At 46.0% G+C, this 27778-nt stretch overlaps 1 protein-coding gene across 1 annotated transcript in view; it reads left to right on the top strand.

Moving 5' to 3' along the window:
- Window positions 1-1375: 1375 nt before the first annotated feature.
- LOC121538732 (parkin coregulated gene protein homolog) overlaps window positions 1376-27778 on the top strand; it is a 261418-nt gene continuing 235015 nt past the window's right edge. The window contains exon 1 of the mRNA XM_041846891.1: window positions 1376-1450. Coding sequence (XP_041702825.1) covers window positions 1376-1450 — 75 coding nt within the window. The remainder of the gene's footprint in view (window positions 1451-27778) is intronic.

The raw sequence follows: 27778 nt of genomic DNA, 5'->3' as shown, positions 1-27778 counted from the left end.
CCTTTTCTGGAGAATTGAGGATTCCAACTACAGGAATGATAGCAGAATCTTGCTATGGGATAATTAACAATATGTGCATATCATTTTCAAGAAGGAATAGATTATGCTTCAATGACATACTGATTAGAAAGTGTGATAAGAACTTGTAGAAAATATACATTTTTGTTTGTCTTATATTTACATTTAAGTCATTTAGCAGACGCTCTTATACAGAGCGACTTACACACACAGGTTCACAGGTTAACAGATAAACACACACACACACACACACAGGTTAACAGATAAACACACACACACACACACATAGGTTAACAGATAAACACACACACACACAGATTAACAGATAAACACACACACGGGTTAACAGATAAACACACCCACACAGGTTAACAGATAAACACACACACACAGGTTAACAGATAAACACACACACACACACACACACACACACACACACACACACACAGGTTAACAGATAAACACACACACACACACAGGTTAACAGGTAAACACACACACACACACAGGTTAACAGATATCAACACAAACACAGGTTAACAGATAACACACGCACAGGTTAACAGATATCAACACACGTTAGCAGATGACACACATTTACATTGTCATTTAGCAGACGCTCTTATCCTGAGTGACTTACAGTAGTGACCGTATACATTTTCATACCCCCACCCCCATCCCCCATACTGGTAACCCGTGGGAATCGAACCCAACCCACAACCCTGCCGTTGCAAGCACCATGCTCTACCAACTGAGCCGCACGGGACCCACGTTAGCAGATGATACACAGGTCAGCAGAACGAACCCTCCCCCCCACATACACAGAACCAGGGAGAATACACTCCACGGTGCAGGCTGCCATACAGGATGAAACTGATGAGGTCACTGAAGTCCTGGGGGTGAAAGGTGCTGCTGCACACTGACTGACTTGATCTCTGTTGAAAAAACAGTCAGTTACACCGTCAAAAAAAGGTCTGGCTCCATGTATGTTACAGTAGGGTGGTAAAAGTATTATTGTGTATAATACAATTCAGTGCAGTAGCCAACAGTACAGTGTTGATGGTTATATCAACATGTTTTTCAGAATAGACCATCAGAAGTAGGCATAACATCTGCACATATAGCTTTTTCTGGCTACAGCAGGAAGGAGGAGCGCGCACAGCGTGGCGTTTCCATGGCAACATGGAAATACCATGCATAGCAACAGAACGTGTCTTCAAAGTAAACCTTTAAAACTCTAACAGAGGCAGAGGTGTAGCTAATGTTGCTTAGTGAAAACGTCAAACTTAGTTAAATGTGAGTTCAGCTAGTCCTTAAACGTGTTAGTGTTTTAGTTTGTATCATTATTGCCTTTCCCATGTGCACAAATATGAGAGCCCTGGAGCTGAAAACCGAAGGATTTACGGTGAAGTCAACAATGAAGAACTCCGTGGTAAGTTTGAGTCATCATGTTGTTGCTAGTGTAACAGGTCAAAGAATTACAGATTTTTGCAACCGTTCATTTTCTATTTTTTATTTTATTTTGTGAGTTGATTTCACCAAAATATTGTATTGTTCGGCATTTCGTGTAGTCTACAGATATTGGGAGAGTTAGTTGTGTAAGTGCGCCCTCTAGAGTGTTGGTTTGGTTATATACGGAGGGGTGTCATGCTTTTCTCAGTCTGCATTGTACTCGACTGAGAGAGGTATGTGTTCACTTCGGCGTGATATAAACTTGATATACCTGTTAAAACTAAAACGTTTCAGTGCACATAGTAACTTGTATGTATATTATATGATGAGTGTACGTACATTTAATCAAGCTGTGTCGTGAATTTAGCTATTTTTGAGAGTTTGAGAAATTGCTAACTTAGCTAACCTCGTGTTTTGTTTAGCTGTAAGTTAGCAATCGTCATTCTATCCTCTTGTATGAAGCCCACGTTGTTCTTTTTATGTTAGGCGGATTCTGGTCGAGGTTAGAGTTTTGAACATTTTCTCTCTTTGATGTTGAACAGGTATGTATTCCCTATATCAGGTTAAAAATATGTGTTCATTTAAAATGTTTTCATGTATTGATTAGTGTTTAATGGCACTGAAAAGCTCAAATGTGAAGGATTACATGTTGCTTCGTGCATATTACTGTATGTATTACCTATTTGAAAGATGGTTTATGTCATGTTGCACAGTATTAATGTAAAGGCTAAAAGCTCAGAGTTTTTGGCAGAGATAACATGCAATATGACACATACATAAGATATACACCAGATGCTATGTTTATTTTCCAATTATGTTGTATTTTATTCCTTGGATTTTTGAATGTGATTATATTCAGTCTGCATTGTACTCGACTGAGAGAGGCGGATTCTGGTCGAGGGTAGAGTTTTGAAAATTTTCTCTCTTTGATGTTGAACAGATTGAGAGAGTTGTACACAATAAAGTGCCTTCAAGTACGCCAGTGTCTTGTCTTCAGTGCACCGGAACACAACGCAGTAGTCGGCAACGAGCAGACCGCGCCGGCTACATTGGTGCCGTGACCCGGATTATCTTCGCTTCAGATCATCGCCAGGGTGATCGCCGGTGGTTGCTGTGACGAGTAGGAACCTCTTCGGAACGTTACAAGTATAAGGGCAAACATTAATGTGTAAATTGTAGCTCTTAATTGCTTACCTCAGCTACTTCTATCATTTAAAAAAAAAAAAATCATATTCACATGTTCTGGTGATTCACATATCATTACCATAGTCTATTACAACTTTCTATTTAAAAAAAAAAAAATGACTGATGGTAAGGATGCGCAGACACCATTTAGTGTTGGAGATGCTGCAGGGGTAAGCCTGGGGAGGGGCAGATTTATGAGTATGGTGGAGAGCACGCCGGTTAGGGGTGCTGGTATACTAGGCAGACCTGTACTCTCGTCCACACGCTTACGCACTGATGAATATTCCCCCGCACCACACATGCGTAGCTTAGGAGATGCTCCAGACATTGCAAGCAGCGTTAGTTCAGTGGGCTGTCCTGCATTTTCATACACTCACACCCAAACAGATGAACATTCTCCACGTCAGCCAGTGTCTAGTTCACATGTGAGTTCTGCAGACCTAGGGAGTCTCATCACACAGTTAGCTCATGAAATAGGAGAGAACATTGCTAGCCAATTACAGAGATCTGTTGGTAGTGCAGATAACCAAACCACTCCTAGCCTGAACTTAGGATATGGACAGTCTGATTTGAACATGACAGGAGTAAAGTTAGTCATGAAGACAGATGTCAAAGAGCCGCCGTACTTCAGGGGTGATGGAACAGACAAACACACAGTGCATGAGTGGGAAGAGATTATGAGCGTTTACCTGAATAAGAGGGGTGTACACCCGCAAGAGCACTCCCAGGAGATAATGTCAAGACTAATGGGAAAGGCTAGAGACATTGTTAAAGTTACCCTGCGCAGTATGCCATCGCTGCAGCCAGCTGAGAACTCCAAGCTCGTCTTTGATATTCTGAAACAACATTTCAGTGAGTTAACCTACTCCTCTATGCCTTTAGCAGATTTCTATAACACACTTCCTCTGGCTGGAGAAAGTCCCATGGACTATTGGATACGCTTGAACAAGGCTGTGGATGTCGCAGATGAGTGTCTGAGAAGGCAGGGGCGAAACATTGAGGACCCCTCTCACGAAGTCACAATGATGCTGGTGAAACACTGTCCCGACCCCGCTCTTGCAAGTGTCCTAAAGTGCAAAACAGCTGAAAAGTGGACAGCAAATGAGATTCAGGAACACCTCGTTGAACATCAGAGAGAGGCTAGAACAATGTGTCAAGCCAAATCTTATCGGCCAAAGAACATTGGTGCACATGCTCAGGCATTAACCACAGAGACAGTCGCTGCTGAAAACCCAACAGACCTTACTGGTTACCCAAAGGCAATGGGGCTTCCATCCTCTCCTCAGACAGAGAGCATCTGCATGCAGTCTCTCATTGGCTTGCTGGACCGTGTGCTAGAGCAGACGGCACACACAACAGCAGTCGTGCCACCAAGCAGGGGCCAGCAGCCATTGTTCAGAGTAGATGTAAAGTCTGTCAGTCTGCCGAACATTCAACTACTGCACACTGTAGACAGGCGAACCTCTGTATGGGCTGTTACAAGCCCGGCCACTGGAAGAGAGAATGCCAACAGCGCCGGCCAAGAATGAACGCTCAGCCACAGTTAACGCACACATCACCTAACTCTGAGCAAGGTGGAGCCAGTTTAAACTAGATAGCTCACATACGGAAAGGGGATGTGTGAGCGTTGAAGATTCAACCCTTGAAGAAAGTGAAGAATTGAAGGAGATGTATGTCAATGTCTGTAAAGCAATGTCTGATAATTGCACGGTAATTGTTCAGAATATTCACAGAGTTGAGACGTTCAGTGAGTTATTTCACGCACCGGTGACAGTTAATGGCTGTGCTCAGTTGCAAGGGCTCCTCGATACAGGCTCAATGGCCTGCACGATAAGTGAAGAGGCAGAGCAGAGACTACTATCGGATAGCGTCTTGACCCCACATCAAGAACTCTCACAGCATATCATCCTTGTTGGCTGTGGAGGAGTACAAGTGCGCCCCAAGTGCATGTATGACATGGAACTAAGTCTGTATGGGGTGAAGTGCATGGTCCCAGTTCTGGTGATCACTGGTCAGAAAGACGACATAATAGTAGGCACCAACATGTTGAAACGTGTACTGCATCAGCTGAAAACGAGAACAGTTATTGGACACTTATCTCGAGCAACACAAAAGGGTCTCCAGATGGCGAACAGTTTCTAGAAATGATGACCAGTCTCACAAGATGGAGGGGTGAAGATGTTCCAGGAAAAGTAGGGACAGTGAAGCTAACTCAGGCGGTGACTCTCCTTCCCAAACAAGAGTACCTGCTGTGGGGAAGACTGCCAAGTAATATACCCAAGTCACCTGGGAGTACAGTTATGGTGGAGCCTACAACCTCCAGGTGTGTGCCTCGGGGCATTATGGTGGGGAGAGTGGTAACACCGCTATGGGGAGATGGCTGGACTCCCATGAAAATCACTAATATCTCAGACAAACCACTCACACTGAAAAGGAACAGCAAGCTTGCGGACGTCTCTACTTGTGTTGCAGCTGAAGATCTCACACTGTTCCAGGGTTCCTGTCAGAGTGATGCTGGCTCTGTTGGAGTGACTCATGTGAAACAGGACGACAACGGTGACCTGAAAGACAGACTGCAGAAGTCTGGTCTAGGAAATGTCGACATTGATCATTGTGAAGCGAGCCCCTCCACCAAGCTCCAACTTGTGACATTGCTGGAGAAATATCAGGATATATTTTCAAAGCATAATCTTGACTGTGGAGAAGCCAAGGGCTTTGCCCATAGGATCCGCCTCACTGACGACCGTCCCTTCCGTCTTCCATATCGCAGAGTGCCGCCAGCCCACTATCAAAAGCTGCGCCAAGTTCTCACCGAGATGGAGGAACAGGAAATCATACGGAAATCAATGAGTGAATATGCTTCTCCACTCGTGATGGTTTGGAAGAAAAATGGCGACCTCCGGATATGCACAGACTTTCGATGGCTGAATGCAAGAACTATCAAGGATGCTCATCCCTTTGCCCCATCAATCGGACTGCTTGGCTGCCCTTGGCGGTAATGCTGTCTTCAGCACCATGGACCTCACGTCTGGATTTTATAACTTTCCCATGCATGAGGAGGACAAAAGTATACCGCCTTCACAACACCATTAGGCCTGCACGAGTATAACAGAATGCCACAGGGGCTTTGCAACAGTCCAGCGTCCTTCATGAGGATGATGCTGAGTATCTTTGGCGATCTTAACTTCAGCAGTCTCTTGTGCTACCTAGATGATCTCTTGATATTTGCCCCCAATGAACAGCAGGCCCTCAGCAGATTAGAGGTTGTTTTCCAGAGGCTACGGGAGCACAATCTAAAGTTGAGTCCAAAAAATGCCATCTGTTGCGGAGATCTGTGAAGTTTCTCGGACACATCGTTGACAGTGACGGTGTTGCTGTTGACCCAGAGAAGGTCGAGGTCATCACCAAAATGTCAAAGAGGGACTTGATGGAAGATGATGGCTGCACTCCTTCAGTTCGCAGAGTGAAGTCGTTCCTGGGGATGGTATTTTATTACCAACACTACATACCAAATTGCTCCTCCATCGCAAAACCCCTGTTTGCTCTCACAGCTGGCCAGAAACGGAGAGGAAAGGCCGGGAAGTACAGTCAGAATGCGGGAGTCTACAGAAAGCTCAAACCTGCGGATTGGACCCTTGACTGCGATTCCGCTTTCGCCGGCCTTAAGGAGAAGCTCCTGAATTGTGTGGTCCTTAGCCATCCAGACTTTACTAAGCCCTTGGTTCTGTCCATTGATGCGTCTCTTGATGGCCTTGGGGCGGTTCTGTCCCAGATACCAGAAGGAGAAACGAAGGCACGCCCGATCGCCTTTGCCAGCAAGACCCTCACTGGCTCACAAAAGAGGTATCCTGCTCACCGACTGGAGTTCTTGGCGCTCAAATGGAGTGTTTGTGAAAAATTCAGCCACTGGTTGAAAGGCCACACTTTTTACAGTGTGGACCGACAATAATCCTTTGACCTATATAATGACCAAACCAAAACTTGATGCTTGCGAACAGAGGTGGGTGGCAAAGCTTTCCCCCTACACCTTCAGTATCAAACACATTCCTGGGGTAAAGAACATTGTGGCAGATGCCCTGAGTAGAGATCCGTTTGCTAAATCAGTGAGCCAAAGGTTGATCAGTGAGCCCTATGGAAGTCTTTTTGGGCCGAGGCGGAGGGAACCAAAGAGGAGAAAGTCCAAGATCTCTTCCGGAGTAAGACCCAGTGTCTCCAGGCACTTGATGCAGGGTGCTGTGTAACTATGGACCCCACTCAAGACAGGCTGGCCGGCAGTCAAGAACCCTCTCATGTGAAATCTGCTTGTGAAGCTCATGTAGAGTGGGAAAGGGGAGCAGAGATAAGAGCAACACAGTTTCTCAATGTTCTTCCCCAGGCGGTGCCCTCAGAACAAGACACACTTCCAGCCCTCTCCATCGGCGAGCTGAGGCACAGCCAGGAAATAGATCCAGTTATCAGGGAAGTCCTGCCACTCATTCAGAGGGGTGAGCCACCACCTAGGCGAGGGAGGAGGAGGTTAGCTCTACGACCCAGACACTGTGCAAGCAGTGGCATCATCTAAAAGTCCAGGACGGAGTCCTATATAGGGTAACCAAAGACCCATTAAGCAGAGAGAAGAGGTATCAGTTTGTGCTGCCTGCTAGCTTGAAGGCCAAAGCTCTCGCTGGTGTGCATTATTTCGCTGGGCATCAAGGGCAGGCTAGAACAGCACACCTCGCCCGACAGCGTTTCTTCTGGCCGCAAATGGGAAGAGACATCAAGGAATATGTGAAATGCTGCCAACGCTGTATCCTTGCAAAGACCCCTGAACCAGCTGCCCGAGCTCCCTTGGAGAGCATTCGCACTTCGGCACCCATGGAGCTGGTGTGCATTGATTTTTGGAGTGCTGAGGACTGTAAGCAAAGATCTGTCGATGTGTTAGTCATAACAGACCACTTTACAAAATTGGCTCATGCCTTTCCCTGCGTAAACCAAACTGCAAAGCAAATAGCAAAGAAGTTATGGGATAACGTATTCTGCATCTACGGTTTCCCAGAGCGAATACATTCTGATCAAGGGGCCAATTTTGAAAGCAAACTCATAGCTGAACTCCTCAGCCTCACAGGGATTATGAAAACACATACAACAGCATACCATCCCATGGGAAATGGGCAAACCGAAAGGTTCAATAGGACACTTGGCAGTATGTTGCGTGCCCTACCCCTGACAGCTAAGCAACACTGGGCCCAACAGATACAGACTTTGACTTTTGCGTATAATGCCACCACTCATGAAACAACTGGATATCCTCCATTCTATTTGATGTATGGTCGAGTCCCCAGACTCCCAGTAGACATGGTCTTCAAACAAGTCTTGAGGGATCCAGTCGTGGTGAATTATAAGACCTATGCAGAGAAACTGATGGCGAACCTCCATGTGGCTGCCGACATAGCTCAGCAGCATGCGAGGAAAGGACAGCAACATCAAGCTGATGGCTACAACAAGAGAGTTCGTGGAACCCACTTGAACGTTGGCGACCGAGTTTTGTTAGCTAATAAAGCAGAGAGAGGGAAGAGGAAGTTAGCGGATAAGTGGGAAGCCACTATGTATACCATCATAGACCGGAACCCTCAGACTCACGTTTACAAAGTCAGAGACGAAAGTGGGAAAACAAAAGTTGTTCATCGGAATTTGATGTTGGACGTGAGCTTCTTGCCCATGCCAGAACTAAGCGATGAAGAGACGAATGGAGCTGCCTCGGATGTGGCCAGTGAGTTTCAGCCTCCTTCTGTTGATGCTTTGAGTGGCCTAGCAGTAGATGCTTCTGAGGACCGTACATGTTCGTGGTTAAACGCATCCTCTGACTCTGAGTCTATTGGAGAAGCTGATGAGTCTGAGATGGAGAATGAGATGCCCCACTCTCTGTCCAGGAAGTCTGTTCAACTGACACCCACGAGCCCAGTCTAAAGAGGTCAGAGGCCAAGGGGAAAATGAATACTCACCTGTGAGAGACTTGTCGGATTCCAGTGACCCCCTGATTTGCACATGACTGACACTGACTCTGTTGCCCCAGTTGATGTTCCTGACTTAGATGAGACAGGGTCTTCGGACGTCAATTCACCTGTTACACTGATTGATAGTCAGATACCCTCCCAAGTACAAGGGTTTGAAAGTCAGGTTGTCAGAACACGTACTGGCAGGGTTGTTAAGGCAGTCGATCGCTTGATAGAGAACATGGTGCAAAAACCACTCACCAAGGGTTTTGTTACAGGAGTCAGAAGGTCACTGTCTTTCCGTTCTTTATTTTAGATACATTTTTGAGATTAAGATATTTGTCTTTATTACCAGTAGTATGACCTGAGTCATGAGATGTTCATAATGGAGGGAAAGTGTTCCAAGATTTCATATGATGTATAAGGCATCATATTCACTAGAAGGGACAGTAGCCTGATCAACTGCTGTTTTCTTTTAACTTACTTTGTAAGTAGCTTTATACGCTGTATATGGGAAATGGAGTCCCAGGGCTATCTTGGACCAAGTGGACAAGAGTTTTATTCTATATGTTTTTGGTTATTTTCCACCCTCGAAGTGTGAAGGATTTTGGTGAAATTAAAGAGGGGTGAATGTAACAGGTCAAAGAATTACAGATTTTTGCAACGTTCATTTTCTATTTTTATTTTATTTTGTGAGTTGATTTCACCAAAATATTGTATTGTTCGGCATTTCGTGTAGTCTACAGATATTGGGAGAGTTAGTTGTGTAAGTGCGCCCTCTAGAGTGTTGGTTTGGTTATATACGGAGGGGTGTCATGCTTTTCTCAGTCTGCATTGTACTCGACTGAGAGAGGTATGTGTTCACTTCGGCGTGATATAAACTTGATATACCTGTTAAAACTAAAACGTTTCAGTGCACATAGTAACTTGTATGTATATTATATGATGAGTGTACGTACATTTAATCAAGCTGTGTCGTGAATTTAGCTATTTTTGAGAGTTTGAGAAATTGCTAACTTAGCTAACCTCGTGTTTTGTTTAGCTGTAAGTTAGCAATCGTCATTCTATCCTCTTGTATGAAGCCCACGTTGTTCTTTTTATGTTAGGCGGATTCTGGTCGAGGGTAGAGTTTTGAACATTTTCTCTCTTTGATGTTGAACAGATTGAGAGAGTTGTACACAATAAAGTGCCTTCAAGTACGCCAGTGTCTTGTCTTCAGTGCACCGGAACACAACGCAGTAGTCGGCAACGAGCAGACCGCGCCGGCTACACTAGCTAAAGCTAACTTAGGATGTGTTCGTAAATTCACTATGGAGTACCAGAGTGCGCTCTGGCCGTTCGTAAATTCAGAGCGTTGTAAGATTGTCCATTTGTAAATTCGAAGCGTTCAGCGTGCACGCTGGACGCTCTGGCGGAGTAGGGTTGATCCGAGCGTTCTGACCTCACAACAGCAGTCAAGCGCTCAAGCTCACTGTAAAGTTGGCTAGCTACTTACAGACACAAATGAGAGAACACTTCTGACCATTTTACTCTACCTAGCAGAGCTGGTTAGGATGTTTTCATGTTATCTAGTTAGAGCGTTGGTGACTGTAACTGTGCTGCTGGCAACAATTTAATCATGTTTTTTGCCGACGCTTACTGACACCCGTCATTTCAATGGGTGTTGCGCATTCGTAAATTAATCAGTTATTCTGCGCTCTGGCACACTTACTCAGACGAGAGTGCTTTGAAATCGGAGTAGATAGCCAATTTTGGAACGCACCCTTAGCTAGCTAGCCAGTTGTCGAAATACTCTAACTAGCTTGCAAAAATACACAATTCCAGCATGGTTTTGACTAGGTGGTATACACAGGCTATAGCTACGACCGGAAGTGACCTTTTTCGTAGCAGGTTAGGAGAAGTTATGTATCAGGTTAGGATAATTATGTTTAGGTTAAGAAAAGGGTAAGGGTTAGCTAAAATATTCTCCTAACCTGCTACGAAAAGTCACTTCCGGTCGGAGCTGCACTCCATCTAGTCACAACCTCGTGACAATTACATTTTGGCCTTTCACAATTTAACACTTAGCTAACTAGCTAGCTCACGTTTTTTGAAAATGTCAGTGTTATACTACAAAGAAGGATTAATGAGTTAGCCAGCTAACTTGATAAGCAACCAGAAATAACTATTGATGTGCTCGTTCATTAAAAAAGCTCAACTTAGCAATGTGTTTTCGTTTGTTGAATCAATTAGACCATGCCTGTTTCAAGCTTATCTTTCTCAAAAATAAAAAGTTATATCACAATATTTAGGCAAGTTAGCTGGCTAAAACGCTGCTTTGTAGTATACCCTCCCATCAGGTCACCAAGCTGGTAAATGGTATGCCCAGCTGGGAACTCGGAAATCTCTGACTTCCGACTTCAGTGCGTTCAAGATAACTGTTAACTCGGAAGAAAAGGAGCTCTGACTGGGAAAAATCGTTTTAAGCGGTCATCCAAGTCGGAAACTCTTGAGTTCCCAGTTCTCTTGAAAGCACCATTGACCTCACGTCAGATACTGGGCACGTCCCTCTGCCCAGGCGTTGCTGACTCATGCCAGATCTTACAATGCCTCTATAGATATTTTACGTATCAGCTAACCACATCATACTGTATGTTATAGCAATCTGTCAGTCAATTACACTATCGGTGACACGCAACCATTGGTTGATGCATGCAACGTCTGAGCATGGGAACGCGACCGCTCACACACCTGCTGCATGAAGCATTCCCAAAGCACTTGCTCAGATAGGCACGCGCACAGTTAGGGGTCTAGTTTGGTGCTCGAGCACCTGCCCTTTGGTTTGGTGACATTTTATGTAGCTAACAAATTACTTTTTATAATATTTTTAGTTTTCTAATTTCTCTCTCCCTCCAATGTTTTTTTTCCCTCGGGAGTTGAGACCTCTCATTGTTTGGATTTGAAAATCCAACCGTCGTAATGGGTTTTGACTAGGTGGTATACAGCTACAACCGGAAGTGACTTTTTCGTAGCAGGTTAGGAGAATTAGGTTAAGGTTAGGAAAAGGGTTAGGGTTAGTTAAAATGCTCTCCTAACCTGCTACGAAAAGTAACTTCCGGTCGTAGCTGTACTCCATCTAGTCACAACTGTTGTAACGGAAGGGGACAGCGGTGGCTGTGCTTGTGGGTGTTTGAATAAGAAAGACACAGAGGAGAGCCAACCAGTAAAAGCACAGCCACTTTCATTATAGACTCATTGTGCTGACAACATCAAAGAGGCATTCCACTCTGAAGTCAGGAGGACAGACTTGCTACTACCTACTAGGCTTATCAAAATGCCTCCCATGCCATCATAAAAAATCCACTAAAGTGGTGCCAAAAGTTCAGCTTTGTGATTGCATTGTGCTTTGTTCTGTACTGTCATGCATAGTCTTATAGACACATTACCCCACGCTCTCTGCCATCAGGTAACAGTTGGTAGGATGAATGGGATAATGGAATGAGGGGGCAACCAGTCACTGGCTTCCTGAAATTACTCTCCCTCTCTCTAGTCCTCTGCCATTACGTGGGCTTATGTTTGGCAGGAACAGAGACATGCTACAGTAGCAAAATAAATGCATATATTTTAGTAGGGGATTATTCAGCAGCCTGGAAATTGACCCTCAAAGGAGTAAGAGGAAGAATGAAAGGAAGATAAAAGGAGAAAAAGCACTGGCTAGACATTTTCTGTCTATCATTCAGATTCATTCAATTTGAAAGAGTTTTCTCTTTCAAAGAGCGAAAAGGATTTTGCCTTTTTGTTAATATTATTGCCTGGTGTGTGCTATTTTTCTGAAATGTCTTCAGCTAGTGCAAAAAATGCAGGTAAGCATAATTGACATCCTCACAACTACCCTTTCAGACTCTCTCTTATGTACAGTGGGGAAAAAATGTATTTAGTCAGCCACCAATTGTGCAAGTTCTCCCACTTAAAAAGATGAGAGAGGCCTGTAATTTTCATCATAGGTACACGTCAACTATGACAGACAAATTGAGGGGAAAAAATCCAGAAAATCACATTGTAGGATTTTTAAAGAATTTATTTGCAAATTATGGTGGAAAATAAGTATTTGGTCACCTACAAACAAGCAAGATTTCTGGCTCTCACAGACCTGTAACTTCTTCTTTAAGAGGCTCCTCTGTCCTCCACTCGTTACCTGTATTAATGGCACTTGTTTGAACTTGTTATCAGTATAAAAGACACCTGTCCACAACCTCAAACAGTCACACTCCAAACTCCACTATGGCCAAGACCAAAGAGCTGTCAAAGGACACCAGAAACAAAATTGTAGACCTGCACCAGGCTGGGAAGACTGAATCTGCAATAGGTAAGCAGCTTGGTTTGAAGAAATCAACTGTGGGAGCAATTATTAGGAAATGGAAGACATACAAGACCACTGATAATCTCCCTCGATCTGGGGGCTCCACGCAAGATCTCACCCCGTGGGGTCAAAATGATCACAAGAACGGTGAGCAAAAATACCAGAACCACACGGGGGGACCTAGTGAATGACCTGCAGAGAGCTGGGACCAAAGTAACAAAGCCTACCATCAGTAACAAACTACGTCGCCAGGGACTCCAAATCCTGCAGTGCCAGACGTGTCCCCCTGCTTAAGCCAGTACATGTCCAGGCCCGTCTGAAGTTTGCTAGCGTGCATTTGGATGATCCAGAAGAGGATTGGGAGAATGTCATATGGTCAGATGAAACCAAAATAGAACTTTTTGGTAAAAACTCAACTCGTCGTGTTTGGAGGACAAAGAATGCTGAGTTGCATCCAAAGAACACCATACCTACTGTGAAGCATGGGGGTGGAAACATCATGCTTTGGGGCTGTTTTTCTTCAAAGGGACCAGGACGACTGATCCGTGTAAAGGAAAGAATGAATGGGGCCATGTATCGTGAGATTTTGAGTGAAAACCTCCTTCCATCAGCAAGGGCATTGAAGATGAAACGTGGCTGGGTCTTTCAGCATGACAATGATCCCAAACACACCGCCGGGCAACGAAGGAGTGGCTTCGTAAGAAGCATTTCAAGGTCCTGGAGTGGCCTAGCCAGTCTCCAGGTCTCAAACCCATAGAAAATCTTTGGAGGGAGTTGAAAGTCCGTGTTGCCCTGCGACAGCCCCAAAACATCACTGCTCTAGAGGAGATCTGCATGGAGGAATGGGCCAAAATACCAGCAACAGTGTGTGAAAACCTTGTGAAGACTTACAGAAAACATTTGACCTGTGTCATTGCCAACAAAGGGTATATAACAAAGTATTGAGAAACTTTTGTTAATGACCAAATACTTATTTTCCACCATAATTTGCTAATAAATTCATAAAAAATCCTACAATGTGATTTTCTGGAGAAAAAATTTCTCATTTTGTCTGTCATAGTTGACGTGTACCTATGATGAAAATTACAGGCCTCTCTCATCTTTTTAAGTGGGAAAACTTGCACAATTGGTGGCTGACTAAATACTTTTTTCCCCCACTGTATGTATCCAGCCTGTCTGTCAGTGTGCACCTTGCTCTCCATCTCTAAACTACTGAATGAGTAATTTCCAAAGACAGTCTGGCTCCCCCAGACCACTCCTGTCCATATGGGGCAAATTAAGATGGATCAGTACTAGAATGTAATAAATAGGTCCTATTGATAGGTCAAGTAAACCCATCTTCAGAGCCAGGAAGTAAGTTATAGTGGGACATTTAGACAAACAGCCCTCTCAGTGTTTTGTGAAAAAACTGCCCAATTGAAAAGGCTAGGCCTTAGCTCTAAGATGTAACAGTAGGCTACATGCTTTATACCAGTACACTGTTAGAGTTGCTTTTGGCATACTGTATCTTTTGGCATTCTGCATATTTTGGCATACTGCATCTATGCCTAGGCTATTTACTGCACTACAGTATGTGGGCCTATGTAGGCCTAGTATCTATGACACAAGCTGCTGAGGGGAGGACGGCTCATAATAATGGCTGAAATGGAGTCTGGGTGCTCCCCAAAGAATGTAAGAGGGGCGCTGCGCCACCTTGTGTACTTGCTGCACTACTATGTAAATAAAATAAATAAAATAAATACAAATTATATATTTTTAGGATGCAGGACAGGGGGAGGGGGGCAGTGAGCCCCTTTGGACTCAGAGATTTGTACGTTTTTGAACACCTGTAACTAACTGCCATTATCTGTGTGGTGCCTGGCTTAAATGATAACAAATAAAATAAAAATAATAAAACACTTTTTTTCATACATAGTGGTGCAGACAGTCCATAAGGTGGCTCAGCTCCCATCTTACATTATTCTGAGAGAACCCTGATTTATTTTATTCCGTTCCAGCCATTACTATGAGCCCGTCCTCCCCAATGAAGTTTCCACCGGCCGCCTGTTATCTATACACATAGCCTAGTTCTCTGGCTTGAGTTGAGGAAATTATGAAGAGATGGGGGAAGTTTATGTTTCAATATGCTAATGTGCCTGTCATACTAACTCAATGTCATGGGCCCACAAAACGTTATTGCGTCACCTCCGCAGCCAGCAACCATGCATCAAACAGCTTCCCATTGTTTGTGATCACAAACAACGGGAAGCTTAATTGTCCTCTTATGTAGAAACCCACACTGAATAGGCTGCTTCTTCCGCTATTTCTCCACAGCCTGTACATTGCGCTCGCAAGCTCATTAAAATATGAATACTACTGTATTTAAACATGTCTATTCTACTCTACTGCCTCAAAACTTATGCCGCTTCAGTTTGATCACTCCGAAGTTGCTCAACCCTTTGTTGACAGTTTCTTTCTTTCCAAATGAAGGTGGGATGGTGACAGGTAGCCTATTAGGAAGCTGATTTGTACATACAGTTGAAGTCAGAAGTTTACATACACCTTAGCCACATACTTTTAAACTCAGTTTTTCACAATTCCTGACATTTAATCCTAGTAAAAATTCCCTGTCTTAGGTCAGTTAGGATCATCACTTTATTTTAAGAATGTGAAATGTCAGAATAATAGTAGAGAATGATTTATTCCAGGTTTTATTTATTTCATCACATTCCCAGTGGGTCAGAAGTTTACATACACTCAATTTGTATTTGGTAGCATTGCCTTTCAATTGTTTAATTTGGGTCAAACGTTTCGGGTAGCCTTCCACAAGCTTCCCACAATAAGTTTGGTGAATTTTGGCCCATTCCTCTTGACAGAGCTGGTGTAATTGAGTCAGGTTTGTAGGCCTCCTCGCTTGCACATGCTTTTTCAGTTCTGCCCACACATTTTCTATAGGATTGAGGTCAGGGCTTTGTGATGGCCACTCCAATACCTTGACTTTGTTGTCCTTAAGCCATTTTGCCACAACTTTGGAAGTATGCTTGGGTTCATTGTCCATTTGGAAGACCCATTTGCAACCAAGCTTTAACTTCCTGACTGATGTCTTGAGATGTTGCCATCTATTTTGTGAAGTGCATCAGTCCCTCCTGCAGCAAAGCACCCCCACAGCATGATGCTGCCACCCCCGTGCTTCACGGTTGGGATGGTGTTCTTCGGCTTGCAAGCCACCTCCTTTTTCCTCCAAACATAATGCTGGTCATTATGGCCACAGTGGCTTCTTCTTGCTGAGCGGCCTTTCAGGTTATGTTGATATAGCACTCGTTTTACTGTGGGTATAGATACTTTTGTACCTGTTTCCTCCAGCATCTTCACAAGGTCCTTTGCTGTTGTTCTGGGATTGATTTGCACTTTTCGCACCAAAGTACGTTCATCTCTAGGAGACAGAACGCGTCTCCTTCTTGAGCGGTATGACGGCTGCGTGGTTCCATGGTGTTTATACTTGCGTACTATTGTTTGTACAGATGAACGTGGTACCTTCAGGTGTTTGGAAATTGCTCCCAAGGATTAAGCAGACTTGTGGAGGTCTACAATTTTCTTTCTGAGGTCTTGGCTGATTTTTCTTTTGATTTTCCCATGATGTCAAGCAAAGAGGCACTGAGTTTGAAGGTAGGCTTTGAAATACATACACAGGTACACCTCCAGTTGACTCAAATGATGTCAATTAGCCTATCAGAAGCTTCTAAAGCCAAGACATCATTTTCTGGAATTTTCCAAGCTGTTTAAAGGCACAGTCAACTTAGTGTATGTAAACTTCTGATCCACTGGAATTGTGATACAGTGAATTATAAGTGAAATAATCTGTCTGTAAACAACTTTGCCGGTCTTGACACCTTAATACTGCCATAAATTAGAGATAGATTCTCCTATCTCTGGCATCCTAGTATGGTGAAAGGAATGTCCTTTGTTTCAGAGACATTTGGCGCCCAAAACTTCAACATCCAACAATGAACATTGGGACAATATATTTCAACATTCAAACGTTGGGAATGATGAGAAATGGAATATGGAAAATGTCTATTTTGTGATAAAAAATGGTATAAAGGCGTTATAAGGAAAACATTGTGACTTGAAGAGCTTTTACACTGTGGATATCAGGCTTACATCCTTTACCTTGGGTAGAAAATATCAAGGAGGAAGACAATGTTTTCATGAAGATAGGAATGTGATTTTAGCTTTCTAACAAAATCATAGTGATAGTAATACTTTTGCCTCGTAACTAGCTACGCCCGAGGGAGTTCAGAGAGCGTGTCAGTATGACGGAAACCCCCCTCTTTACCAGAGTGCATAAAAGACTGAGATAAGAATGATCAGATCAGACTAGACGGACCTCAAGCTGCAGCTTTTGTCCACATTGGTCCCGACCCTGAAAATCAACACGAGTTGAAGACGACAAAGTTGCCTCAACTAACAAACAATGTTACGGCTGAGTAGCTGTTCTAAGTACTGTATCTAAGAAGGTGAATTTAAGTGGGACCATCCTGTTACTCTCTTCAAACCATTGTCTACTACACTGCTCTCATCACCCCACAGGGGATCATCGACACGGCTGATTAGCCGTCCTCAGAAGACCACTTCCAGAACGAGTGAAAGTAAACAGACTACTAAGAAGAAGGACATTGTGACCTCTTGTGGACAATCTGAGCCTTACATCTGAGCCTTACATCTAAAAGGCCATCTGAAAAGAGACGGCCCAATCGACCCTTCCCTCGAAGGCCTGGGTCCAACAGAGACGACAAAGACAAACACGTAAATACATGCATTAATTCTTACCAAACGGGCGGCAGTTCTGGCAAAGTATTAGGATTACTATGAGCTTAGGTCCATGTGTATCCAAGTGTTTTTCTCTCTCTCTCTCTCTCTCTCTCTCTCTCTTTAACTCGGCATCTTTTGTAACAAGTGTCATATTGTGTTAGTCCGCTAGGGACCCGTTTTCATTGTATTACGTTTGTAATCCCTACCTATACCGTGTATGTGTTTGTATCTTGTGTTATCATTTTTAATTAGTTAGTAAATAAATGTGTGTGGTACAGAATGATCAGTAAGACCCGGGTTTGTGCAGACTTAAAGAGCCTACGACTTTCAGAATGAGACTGATATAAGGTAAATTATTAATAAATTACTGTTAAATGATATAAGAGATATCTAGATATCTTTAGAGTTAATTTGGGAAACGGTAACTCGTTAAACAACTTCTCCCGTGGTGCCCCAAATTCCTAATGAGTTAATTGTTACATGATTAATTTAATCTAGTAACAATTAAACATAGTAGGTAATTATTAGATAAATAATAGTCATCACAATAATGAAAGGCATGTCACGACATGTTACTCTAGGCTGTTTTTTACATTCCCCTTAGCACTTGATTTTTAATAAAAAAGAGAAACCAAGTTTGTTACTGCTACAACAAAGCGTGTCACTCAGTGAAGGCAGCAGCTGGGGTTCTTTGTCCTATCGCTTCAGTAGACTGAAGGCTGCAGCTGGAGATCTTTGTCCTATTGCTTCAGTAGACCATGACTGGTATTCAGATACTCTTCCTGTAACGATCCCGGCAGTCTGAGTCGGGTCCTGTCTGTGGACTAGTTTTTCTGCTCGGGATCTCCAGTTTCCCGAGGGTTCTGGAACGCTCCGGGGAGCTCTCTTGATTTCCGCACCTGCATCCCATCAGCAATCTGCACACCTGGTCCTGATCATCACCCTTCTTAGGCTCTGGCCTAACATCCATTCCCTGCCGGATCGTTAGCCATGAACAGTAGGTTTACCAGAGTATCAGTCTTAGGGCTTCTAGCGTTAGTTTTGTTGTTTTGCACCTTGTTGGTTTGTTGTTTACTTACCTCCGTTTTGTTCCATCTGCAGTCACTCGTCCGGAGCCTTCATCCAACCTCTGCCTGGTGGTCGGCGGCTGCCGAGCCATGATTGGATCAACCACTGCACCCCCAACAACTAATCAACGCCGCCCGCTCTGTTCCCTGGATTATTCAGCATCACTCTTGACTTTGTAAATAAACACTCACCTTCGTTTCAACTTACCTTGTCCTGGTCTGCTTCTGGGTTCTGGCTTTGTAACTCGTGACAGAACGATCCGGCCAGTAATGAACCCAGCGGACCTGGACTCTGTTCGCCATGCCATTACCCATCAGGAGAAGATGTTGGGCCATCATAGCACGGTACTACAGGAGATCGCGTTGTCGTTCGGAACCTTTCTACCGGTCTGACGGAGGTCCAGAACCAACGCAAGTTTCCGGTGGAGGATCCACTACCGGTTTCACCCATCTCGCCTGCCGCTTCTGGAGCTGTGTCCTTCCGTGAGCCCAAGGTTCCGACGCCGGATAAATATGAGGGGGAGCTGGGAAGATGCCGTTCCTTCCTTATGCAGTGTGGATTAGTGTTCGATCTACAGCCCTACTCTTATGCCACAGACAAGGCTAGGATAGCCTTTGTGATTGAGTTGCTGCGTGGTCGAGCGCTGGAGTGGGCTTCAGCCGTTTGGGAACGACAGGATCCCTGCATGGCTTCATACCAGGGGTTCACGACCGAGATGAGGAAGCTCTTCGACCATTCCGTCCGAGGGAGGGACGCAGCTAGGCGCCTGTTTTCGCTTCGCCAAGGAACTCGCAGCGTGGCCGACTTCGTGATCGAGTTCAAGACGTTGGCTGTGGAGAGTGGGTGGAATGAGGAGTCTCTGCAAGCGGCCTTTTACCAGGGTCTGTCGGAGCAGCTCAAGGATGAGTTGATCTCCTATCCGGAGCCTAGTGACCTGGACAGCTTGGTAGCCTTGTCTATTCGGGTGGATAATCGAGTCCGAGAGCGAAGGAGGGAGAAGCAATGGGGTCCGTCCAATCGATCAGCTTCTCAGTTCCCAGTCGGGTCGGGTGGTGGACCAGAACACGTCGATCATTCTCCACCACAAAGGATTAGTGGAGAGGTCCTCTCTCCCGATTCTGAACCCATGCAAGTGGGGCGGCACGGGTTAACCAAGGAGGAGCGTCAACATAGACGTAAGACCAACTGCTGCCTCTACTGTGGTAGCTCGGGACATTACATCTCCACTTGTTCCCGGCGGTCGTCAAACTGCCCGGCTCGCTAAAGTTGGGAGGACTTTTAGCGAGCCAGTTTCAACCTCTCAGTACCTCTGTCAGACCCCGTTTCCCGGCTACCCTTGTGAACAGGAATCAGAGCTTAGCGATTAACGCTTTATCGATTCAGGTGCCGATGGAAGCTTTCTTGATGCCGAGTTGGTGGAACAGCTGGGGCTTTCCAAGGAGCAATTGCCGGAAGCCATTGAAGCGACCACTCTGAACGGCAGTAGTCTGGCACGTATCACGATGAGGACTGAACCGGTTAAGATGCTGTTGTCGGGAATCATTCGGAGATGATTTCATTCTTCATTCTGCCGTCTTCCCATGTTCCTCTGGTCCTTGGATACCCCTGGCTGAAGGAACACAATCCCACGTTCGATTGGGTGACGGGCAAGGTAACGAGTTGGAGCCTTGATTGTCATGCTAACTGTCTCAAGACTGCCTGTCCCCATTCGGTTCCCAGTCAGGTGATTGAGGCTAAACCCCAGATTTGTCCCTGGTTCCCGAGACATATCACGATTTGGGGAAAGTGTTCAGTAAGCAGAAGGCTCTGTCACTCCCTCCCCACCGACCATATGATTGTGCCATCAACCTGTTCCCTGGAGCTGTCTACCCCAAGGGAAGGTTATACAGTATCTCCCGCCCTGAACGTGAGGCTTTGGAGACCTACATCAAGGAGTCCCTAGCTGCTGGTCTCGTTCGTCCCTCGTCATCACCCCCTGGGGGCAGGATTCTTCTTTGTGGGTAAGAAGGATGGCTCTCTTCGACCGTGTATTGATTATCGGGGGTTGAATGACATCACGGTCAAGAACAAGTATCCCCTGCCCTTGATGAGTTCTGCCTTCGACTCCTTACAGGGTGCTACGGTGTTCACCAAGTTAGACCCTACGCAATGCGTATCACATGGTCCGGATCAGAGAGGGAGACGAGTGGTTGACGGGTTTCAATACACCGATGGGTCACTTCGAGTATCAGGTGATGCCGTTTGGACTGACCAATGCTCCAGCGGTATTCCAGAGTATGGTGAACGACGTCCTGAGAGATATGATCGGTCTCTTTGTGTTTGTTTACCTGGATGACATTCTGATCTTCTCGAAGGAACCTTCCCGACCACGTCCAGCATGTCCGGCAGGTTCTGCAGCGATTGTTGGAGAATCGCCTGTTCGTGAAGGCCGAGAAGTGCGAGTTTCACGCCCACACGACATCCTTTCTCGGGTACATCATCTCCAAGGGAGAGATTAGGATGGACCAGGAGAAGGTTAGAGCGGTTCTGGAATGGTCCCAGCCCGGTACGAGATTGCAGCTCCAGAGATTTTTGGGGTTTGCAATTTCTACCGCAGATTCATCCGGGATTACAGCCGTGTGGCCGCTCCGTTAACGGCCTTGACTTCCAGTATCAGGAGCTTCAAGTGGAATCCGGAGGCGGATCGAGCGTTTCTGGATTTGAAGAGGCGATTCACCAACGCACCGATTCTCTCTCAACCGGACACGCCCGTCAGTTCTTCGTTGAAGTGGGACGCGTCTGATGTGGGAGTTGGCGCCATCCTGTCGCAGCGATGCTCCACGGACAGTAAACTCCATCCCTGCGCCTACTACTCTCGCCGCCTTTCGCCTGCGGAGAGGAATTACGATGTGGGTAACCGGGAGCTTCTCGCGGTGAAACTTGCCTTGGAGGAGTGGCGCCACTGGTTGGAGGGGCGGAGCAACCGTTTATTGTCTGGACTGACCACAAGAATCTTGCTTACGTGCAATCGGCTAGACGTCTCAACTCCCCGTCAGGCCAGGTGGTCGTTGTTTTTCGGACGATTCAATTTTTTCCCTGACGTTCCGACCTGGATCTAAGAACGGCAAGGCGGACGCCTTGTCTCGGATGTTCTCCAAGACGGAGGAGAGTGGGTCCAAGACCGAGACAATTCTCCCCCGGAACTGCGTCGTGGGAGCTGTTAGGTGGAAGATTGAGGAGGAGGTGATGGCGGCTCTTCGGACGCAGCCCGGTCCCGGTAACGGTCCACCCGGTCGGGTTGTTTGTGCCTGAGTCGGTTCGTCCTGCGGTCCTCAAATGGTCCCACGCCAGCAAGATGGCTTGTCACCCTGGCGTGGCTCGGACGATGGCGTTTCTTCGCAGACGTTTTTGGTGGCCTGCCATGGCCGAGGATACTCGGGGTTATGTTGCTGCCTGTCCAGTGTGTGCGCAGAATAAGGGTACCAATCGGCCCAGCTCTGGACTACTTCACCCCCTTCCTATTCCCCGGCGACCATGGTCGCATCTGGCCCTGGACTTTGTCACTGGGTTGCCCGCTTCTGAGGGGAACACGGTCGTTCTGACTATCGTGGACAGATTCAGCAAGTTCGCCCACTTTGTGCCAATTGCCAAGCTTCCCTCTGCCTCGGAGACGTCCGAGATCCTGGTTAGGGAGGTTTTCAGGGTCCACGGGTTGCCCAGTGATATCGTTTCCGACCGTGGCCCTCAGTTTACCTCTGCTGTCTGGAAGTCCTTCTGTTTGGCCATTGGAGCTACAGTCAGTCTCACATCTGGTTTTCACCCCCCAATCTAATGGTCAGGCGGAGAGAGCCAACCAGAAGATGGAATCCACGCTACGCTGCCTGGCCTCTTCCAACCCTACCTCCTGGGTCTCTCAGTTGCCTTGGGTTGAGTATGCCCACAATACTCTCCCTACATCTGCCACTGGGATGTCTCCCTTCCAGTGCCTGTATGGCTACCAACCTCCCTTGTTCCCTTCTCAGGAGAAGGAGCTCTCAGTGCCTTCTGTTCAGGCCCATATTCGTGTTGCCACCGGACCTGGCATCGGGCCAGAAAGGCACTCCTTAGAGTTTCGGACCGGTATCAGCTCCAGGCGAATCGTCGCCGGATCCCCGCTCCCACCTACACCATCGGAGATAGGGTCTGGTTGGCCACACGGGATCTTCCTTTACGGACTGAGTCTAGGAAGTTGTTACCGAAGTTCATTGGTCCGTTTGTGGTGGAGAAGGTGATCAATCCGGTGGCAGTTCGACTCAAACTCCCGAGGACGCTCAGAGTTCATCCCACCTTTCATGTCTCCTGCCTCAAGCCTGTTTTCCTCAGTCCTCTGTTGCCTCCTCCGCCTCCTCCTCCTCCTCCTCGGATGATCGGAGGTGGTCCTGCCTACACGGTGCGACGCATCATGGATTCCAGACGGCGGGGCCGGGGTTTCCAGTATCTCGTGGACTGGGAGGGGTATGGTCCTGAAGAGAGGAGTTGGATTCGCGGCGACAGATCCTAGATGCTGACCTCATCCGTGACTTCTACCGCCTCCATCCTGGCGCTCCGGGAGTCCGCCCGGTGGCGTTCGTCGGAGGGGGGTACTGTAACGATCCCGGCAGTCTGAGTCGGGTCCTGTCTGTGGACTAGTTTTTCTGCTCGGGATCTCCAGTTTCCCGAGGGTTCTGGAACGCTCCGGGGAGCTCTCTTGATTTCCGCACCTGCATCCCATCAGCAATCTGCACACCTGGTCCTGATCATCACCCTTCTTAGGCTCTGGCCTAACATCCATTCCCTGCCGGATCGTTAGCCATGAACAGTAGGTTTACCAGAGTATCAGTCTTAGGGCTTCTAGCGTTAGTTTTGTTGTTTTGCACCTTGTTGGTTTGTTGTTTACTTACCTCCGTTTTGTTCCATCTGCAGTCACTCGTCCGGAGCCTTCATCCAACCTCTGCCTGGTGGTCGGCGGCTGCCGAGCCATGATTGGATCAACCACTGCACCCCCAACAACTAATCAACGCCGCCCGCTCTGTTCCCTGGATTATTCAGCATCACTCTTGACTTTGTAAATAAACACTCACCTTCGTTTCAACTTACCTTGTCCTGGTCTGCTTCTGGGTTCTGGCTTTGTAACTCGTGACACTTCCATCCTTCATCTGCCTGGAAGTTATTCTCAAACCACTGTTTTAAGAGACAAGGCATGCTCTTCATTACTATGATTCCTTAATAGGCTAGATGGAATACATGTAGCTAGGCAGGTGGCTTGTAAGAAGTCATTTTTCAGTTTCCTTTCAGGAGTTGGTGGTATAGTGATCCACTTTTCCCTTGTAGATGGTATGGCCATTGCACACAATCAAGTAAGTGTGTTGTGGGTTGATCAGCATTCTTTACATTGACGTGTCAGCATTGTTTACATTAACGTGTCAGCACTTACAATCTTTTCTCGGGTGCATCCGACTTTCCTATCTTGCATAGCTTGATAAACTTTGGTTTCTTCCCATTGGAGCCAAAAGGTTACTTGTAGCGATTGCCTCATAATATGTACGCAGCACTTAAGCAAATTAAACGATAAACAGCGTGCGGCACTTTAGTTATGATGACAACAGCAAATCCTGGGAGTTGGCCCACTGCCCCTCTGTCAAGTTGCCCGCTCCGCTGAAGTGCGGATGAGAGCCATCATTGACTTCCTCCTCTCGCTGAAGGTCATAAACAAATTCCCCATCAAGCACTTTCAGGAAGAGGCCAATTTCAGCTCCGTACAGAATACCGCCTAGACCTTAGCCTAAATCCTGGAGAATAACTATTACTACTACATTTTTGGGAGGGTTGGCTGGTATGTTGCTACTGCTCTTTTCCCTGTTGGTCACTGACATATTGCTCCACCAGAGAGAGCAGTGATTTGTCGATAATGGCAAAGCCATTTGGAGCCTTAAAGGGAATGGGCTTGAAGCATAGGCTTATTATGCAGTAAAGTATTTGTGGCCATAGAAACTGAATCAATACCCGGGCCTTGCACTGTTCCTTTTCTCCGTGATTCATCCTTGCGCTTAAAGAAAAAGCCAATTTGTATTCTGGTTGCAGGTCATCATCGCCTTCTGTGTGAGAAAGAGAAAAAGCTGTTATGTTCAGTGTAAGAGTCTTATTCGGGACTCAGTGTTAGAGTCTTATTCATGACAAAAGATACCATGGATTTGGAGGGAGAACAAAAACACCCACCCGTATTTCTGTTTTGGCCTATATGGGTGGTCATGATTACGTTTCTGATATTCTTTCTTTGTAGCCTAGCCTAACTCTTCAATCCAGTGGCTTGTTGAGAACAAGAGAAACACACACACACACACACACACACACACACACACGTAAGCAGATAAACACGCCTCAAAAGAGGAAGGCCCCTCATAGCATATTTCACCTGAGAGATCAAATCGATACCTGAGCCCTGTATTCACCTGAGAGATCAAATCGATACCTGAGCCCTGTATTTACAATTACATTTCACCTGAGAGATCAAATTTACACTGTAGTTGTGGTTAAAAATATGTGTGCCTATATTGATCAATCACTGGGGCTGGAGGGCCTTGACCGGACACTGGGTGACTCAAAATTGTTATGGCTTGCATATTTTCTCTGACGTTTCGCTTCATATTGGCCTCCTTTTTAAATTTGAAAGAGCAACATTAAACCATTAATTCGTTATGACAATAGGCTAGACCATCTAGATCAGGGGTGTCAAACATTTGGCCCGCAGGCCGCATTCGGTCTTCACCGAATTCCGGAGGGCCGCACTGAAAATGTGTTATATTTTCTAGCCGTCAATTTTTTTTTTTCTCAAACCACCCGGCCGGATTGGATGGGCTTGCGGGCCGTATGTTTAACACCCCTGATCTATACGCGCACACAATCCCTTTTAGGCCTCCATGATTTCATGGCTGTATTTATTCTCAGTGCTTTGTAGCTCAATTGCACATTAAATGAGCATTTAAAGATTAATAGATAGCTTGGCTTCTGAAGTATGTGGTTGCTGACATAGAAATAGAATGAATAGAACAGGCTTGGAACCTCTAAACCTGGCAATTTGACTGGTAAACTCATGGGTACACTCACAATGGCTGCCTGGTATTGTGATGCAATAAATTCCATGGTATTTTGGAATGATCTATCAACTGATGCTGGATTGCCATAGTAATGCAGAATGTTCATTCAAATAATGCTAACTGATGTGGTTCATGCAATGGAATGTAAACTCAGCAAATAAAGAAGCGTCCCTTTTTCAGGACCTTGTCTTTCAAAGAGAATTCATAAAAATCCAAATAACTTCACAGATCTTCATTGTAAAGGGTTTAAACACTGTTTCCCATGCTTGTTCAATGAACCATAAACAATTAATGAACATGCACCTGTGGAACAGTCGTTAAGACACTAACAGCTTACAGACAGTAGGCAATTAAGATCACAGTTATGAAAACTTAGTACACTAAAGTAGCCTTTCTACTGACTCTGAAAAACACCAAAAGAAAGATGCCCAGGGTCCCTGCTCAGCTGCGTGAATGTGCCTTAGGCATGCTGCAAGGACACATGAGGACTGCAGATGTGGTCAGGGCAATAAATTGCAATGTCCGTACTGTGAGACGCCTAAGACAGTGCTACAGGGAGACAGGACGGACAGCTGATCGTCATCGCAGTGGCAGACCACATGTAACAACACCTGCACAGGATCGATACATACGAACATCACACCTGTGGGACAGGTACAGGATGGCAACAACAACTGCCCGAGTTACAGCAGGAATGCACAATCCCTCCATCAATGCTCAGACTGTCCACAATAGGCTGAGAGAGGCTGGACTGAGGGCTTGTAGGCCTGTTGTAAGGCAGGTCCTCACCAGACATCACCAGCAACAACGTTGCCTATGGGCACAAACCCACCGTCGCTGGACCAGACAGGACTGGCAAAAAGTGCTCGTCGCGGTTTTGTCTCAGCAGGGGTGATGGTCGGATTTGCGTTTATCGTCGAAGGAATGAGCGTTACACCGAGGCCTGTACTCTGGAGCGGGATCGATTTGGAGGTGGAGGGTTCGTCATGTTCTGGGGCGGTGTGTCACAGCATCATCGGACTGAGCTTGTTGTCATTGCAGGCAATCTCAACGCTGTGCGTTACAGGGAAGACATCCTCCTCCCTCATGTGGTACCCTTCCTGCAGGCTCATCCTAACATGACCCTCCAGCATGACAATGCCACCAGCCATACTGCTCGTTCTGTGAGTGATTTCCTGCAAGACAGGAATGTCAGTGTTCTGCCATGGCCAGCGAAGAGCCCGGATCTCAATCCCATTCAGCACGTCTGGGACCTAGGGCCAGGGCTAAGGCCATTCCCCCCAGAAATGTCTGGGAACTTGCAGGTGCCTTGTTGGAAGAGTGGGGTAACATCTCACAGCAAGAACTGGCAAATCTGGTGCAGTCCATGAGGAGGAGATGCACTGCAGTACTTAATGCAGCTGGTGGCCACACCAGATACTGACCTCCTCCCCGTTTGTTCAGGGACACATTATTCAATTTATGTTAGTGACATGTCTGTGGAACTTGTTCAGTGTATGTCTCAGTTGTTGAATCTTGTTATGTTATTACAAATATTTACACATGTTAAGTTTGCTGAAAATAAATGCAGTTGACAGTGAGAGGAGTTAATTTTTTGTACTGTCAGTTGAGTTCACTCAACAAATCACAGCACAGATTGAAGGGTACACTTCCTGATTATGCTTCCTGGGAATGGTACACTCAAAATGGCTGCCAGTTCGCCCATTATCCCATAATTGACTTGAATGGAGACGCCCTTTCTATTCATTCTATTTCTATGAATGCTGAAACCACTGTGACCTTTTTCTCCTTTGCAGCTGCAGCCGCCAGTGGAAAATGCTTGCCAAAGCCATTTACCTTATAAGGGACTATAGTCATGCCTA

The sequence above is a fragment of the Coregonus clupeaformis genome, unplaced genomic scaffold (genome assembly GCF_020615455.1).
Source record: "Coregonus clupeaformis isolate EN_2021a unplaced genomic scaffold, ASM2061545v1 scaf0007, whole genome shotgun sequence".
Lineage (NCBI taxonomy): Eukaryota > Metazoa > Chordata > Actinopteri > Salmoniformes > Salmonidae > Coregonus > Coregonus clupeaformis.
The sequence above is the reverse complement of the archived record's forward strand: the minus strand, read 5'-3'. Positions and strand labels throughout refer to the sequence as shown.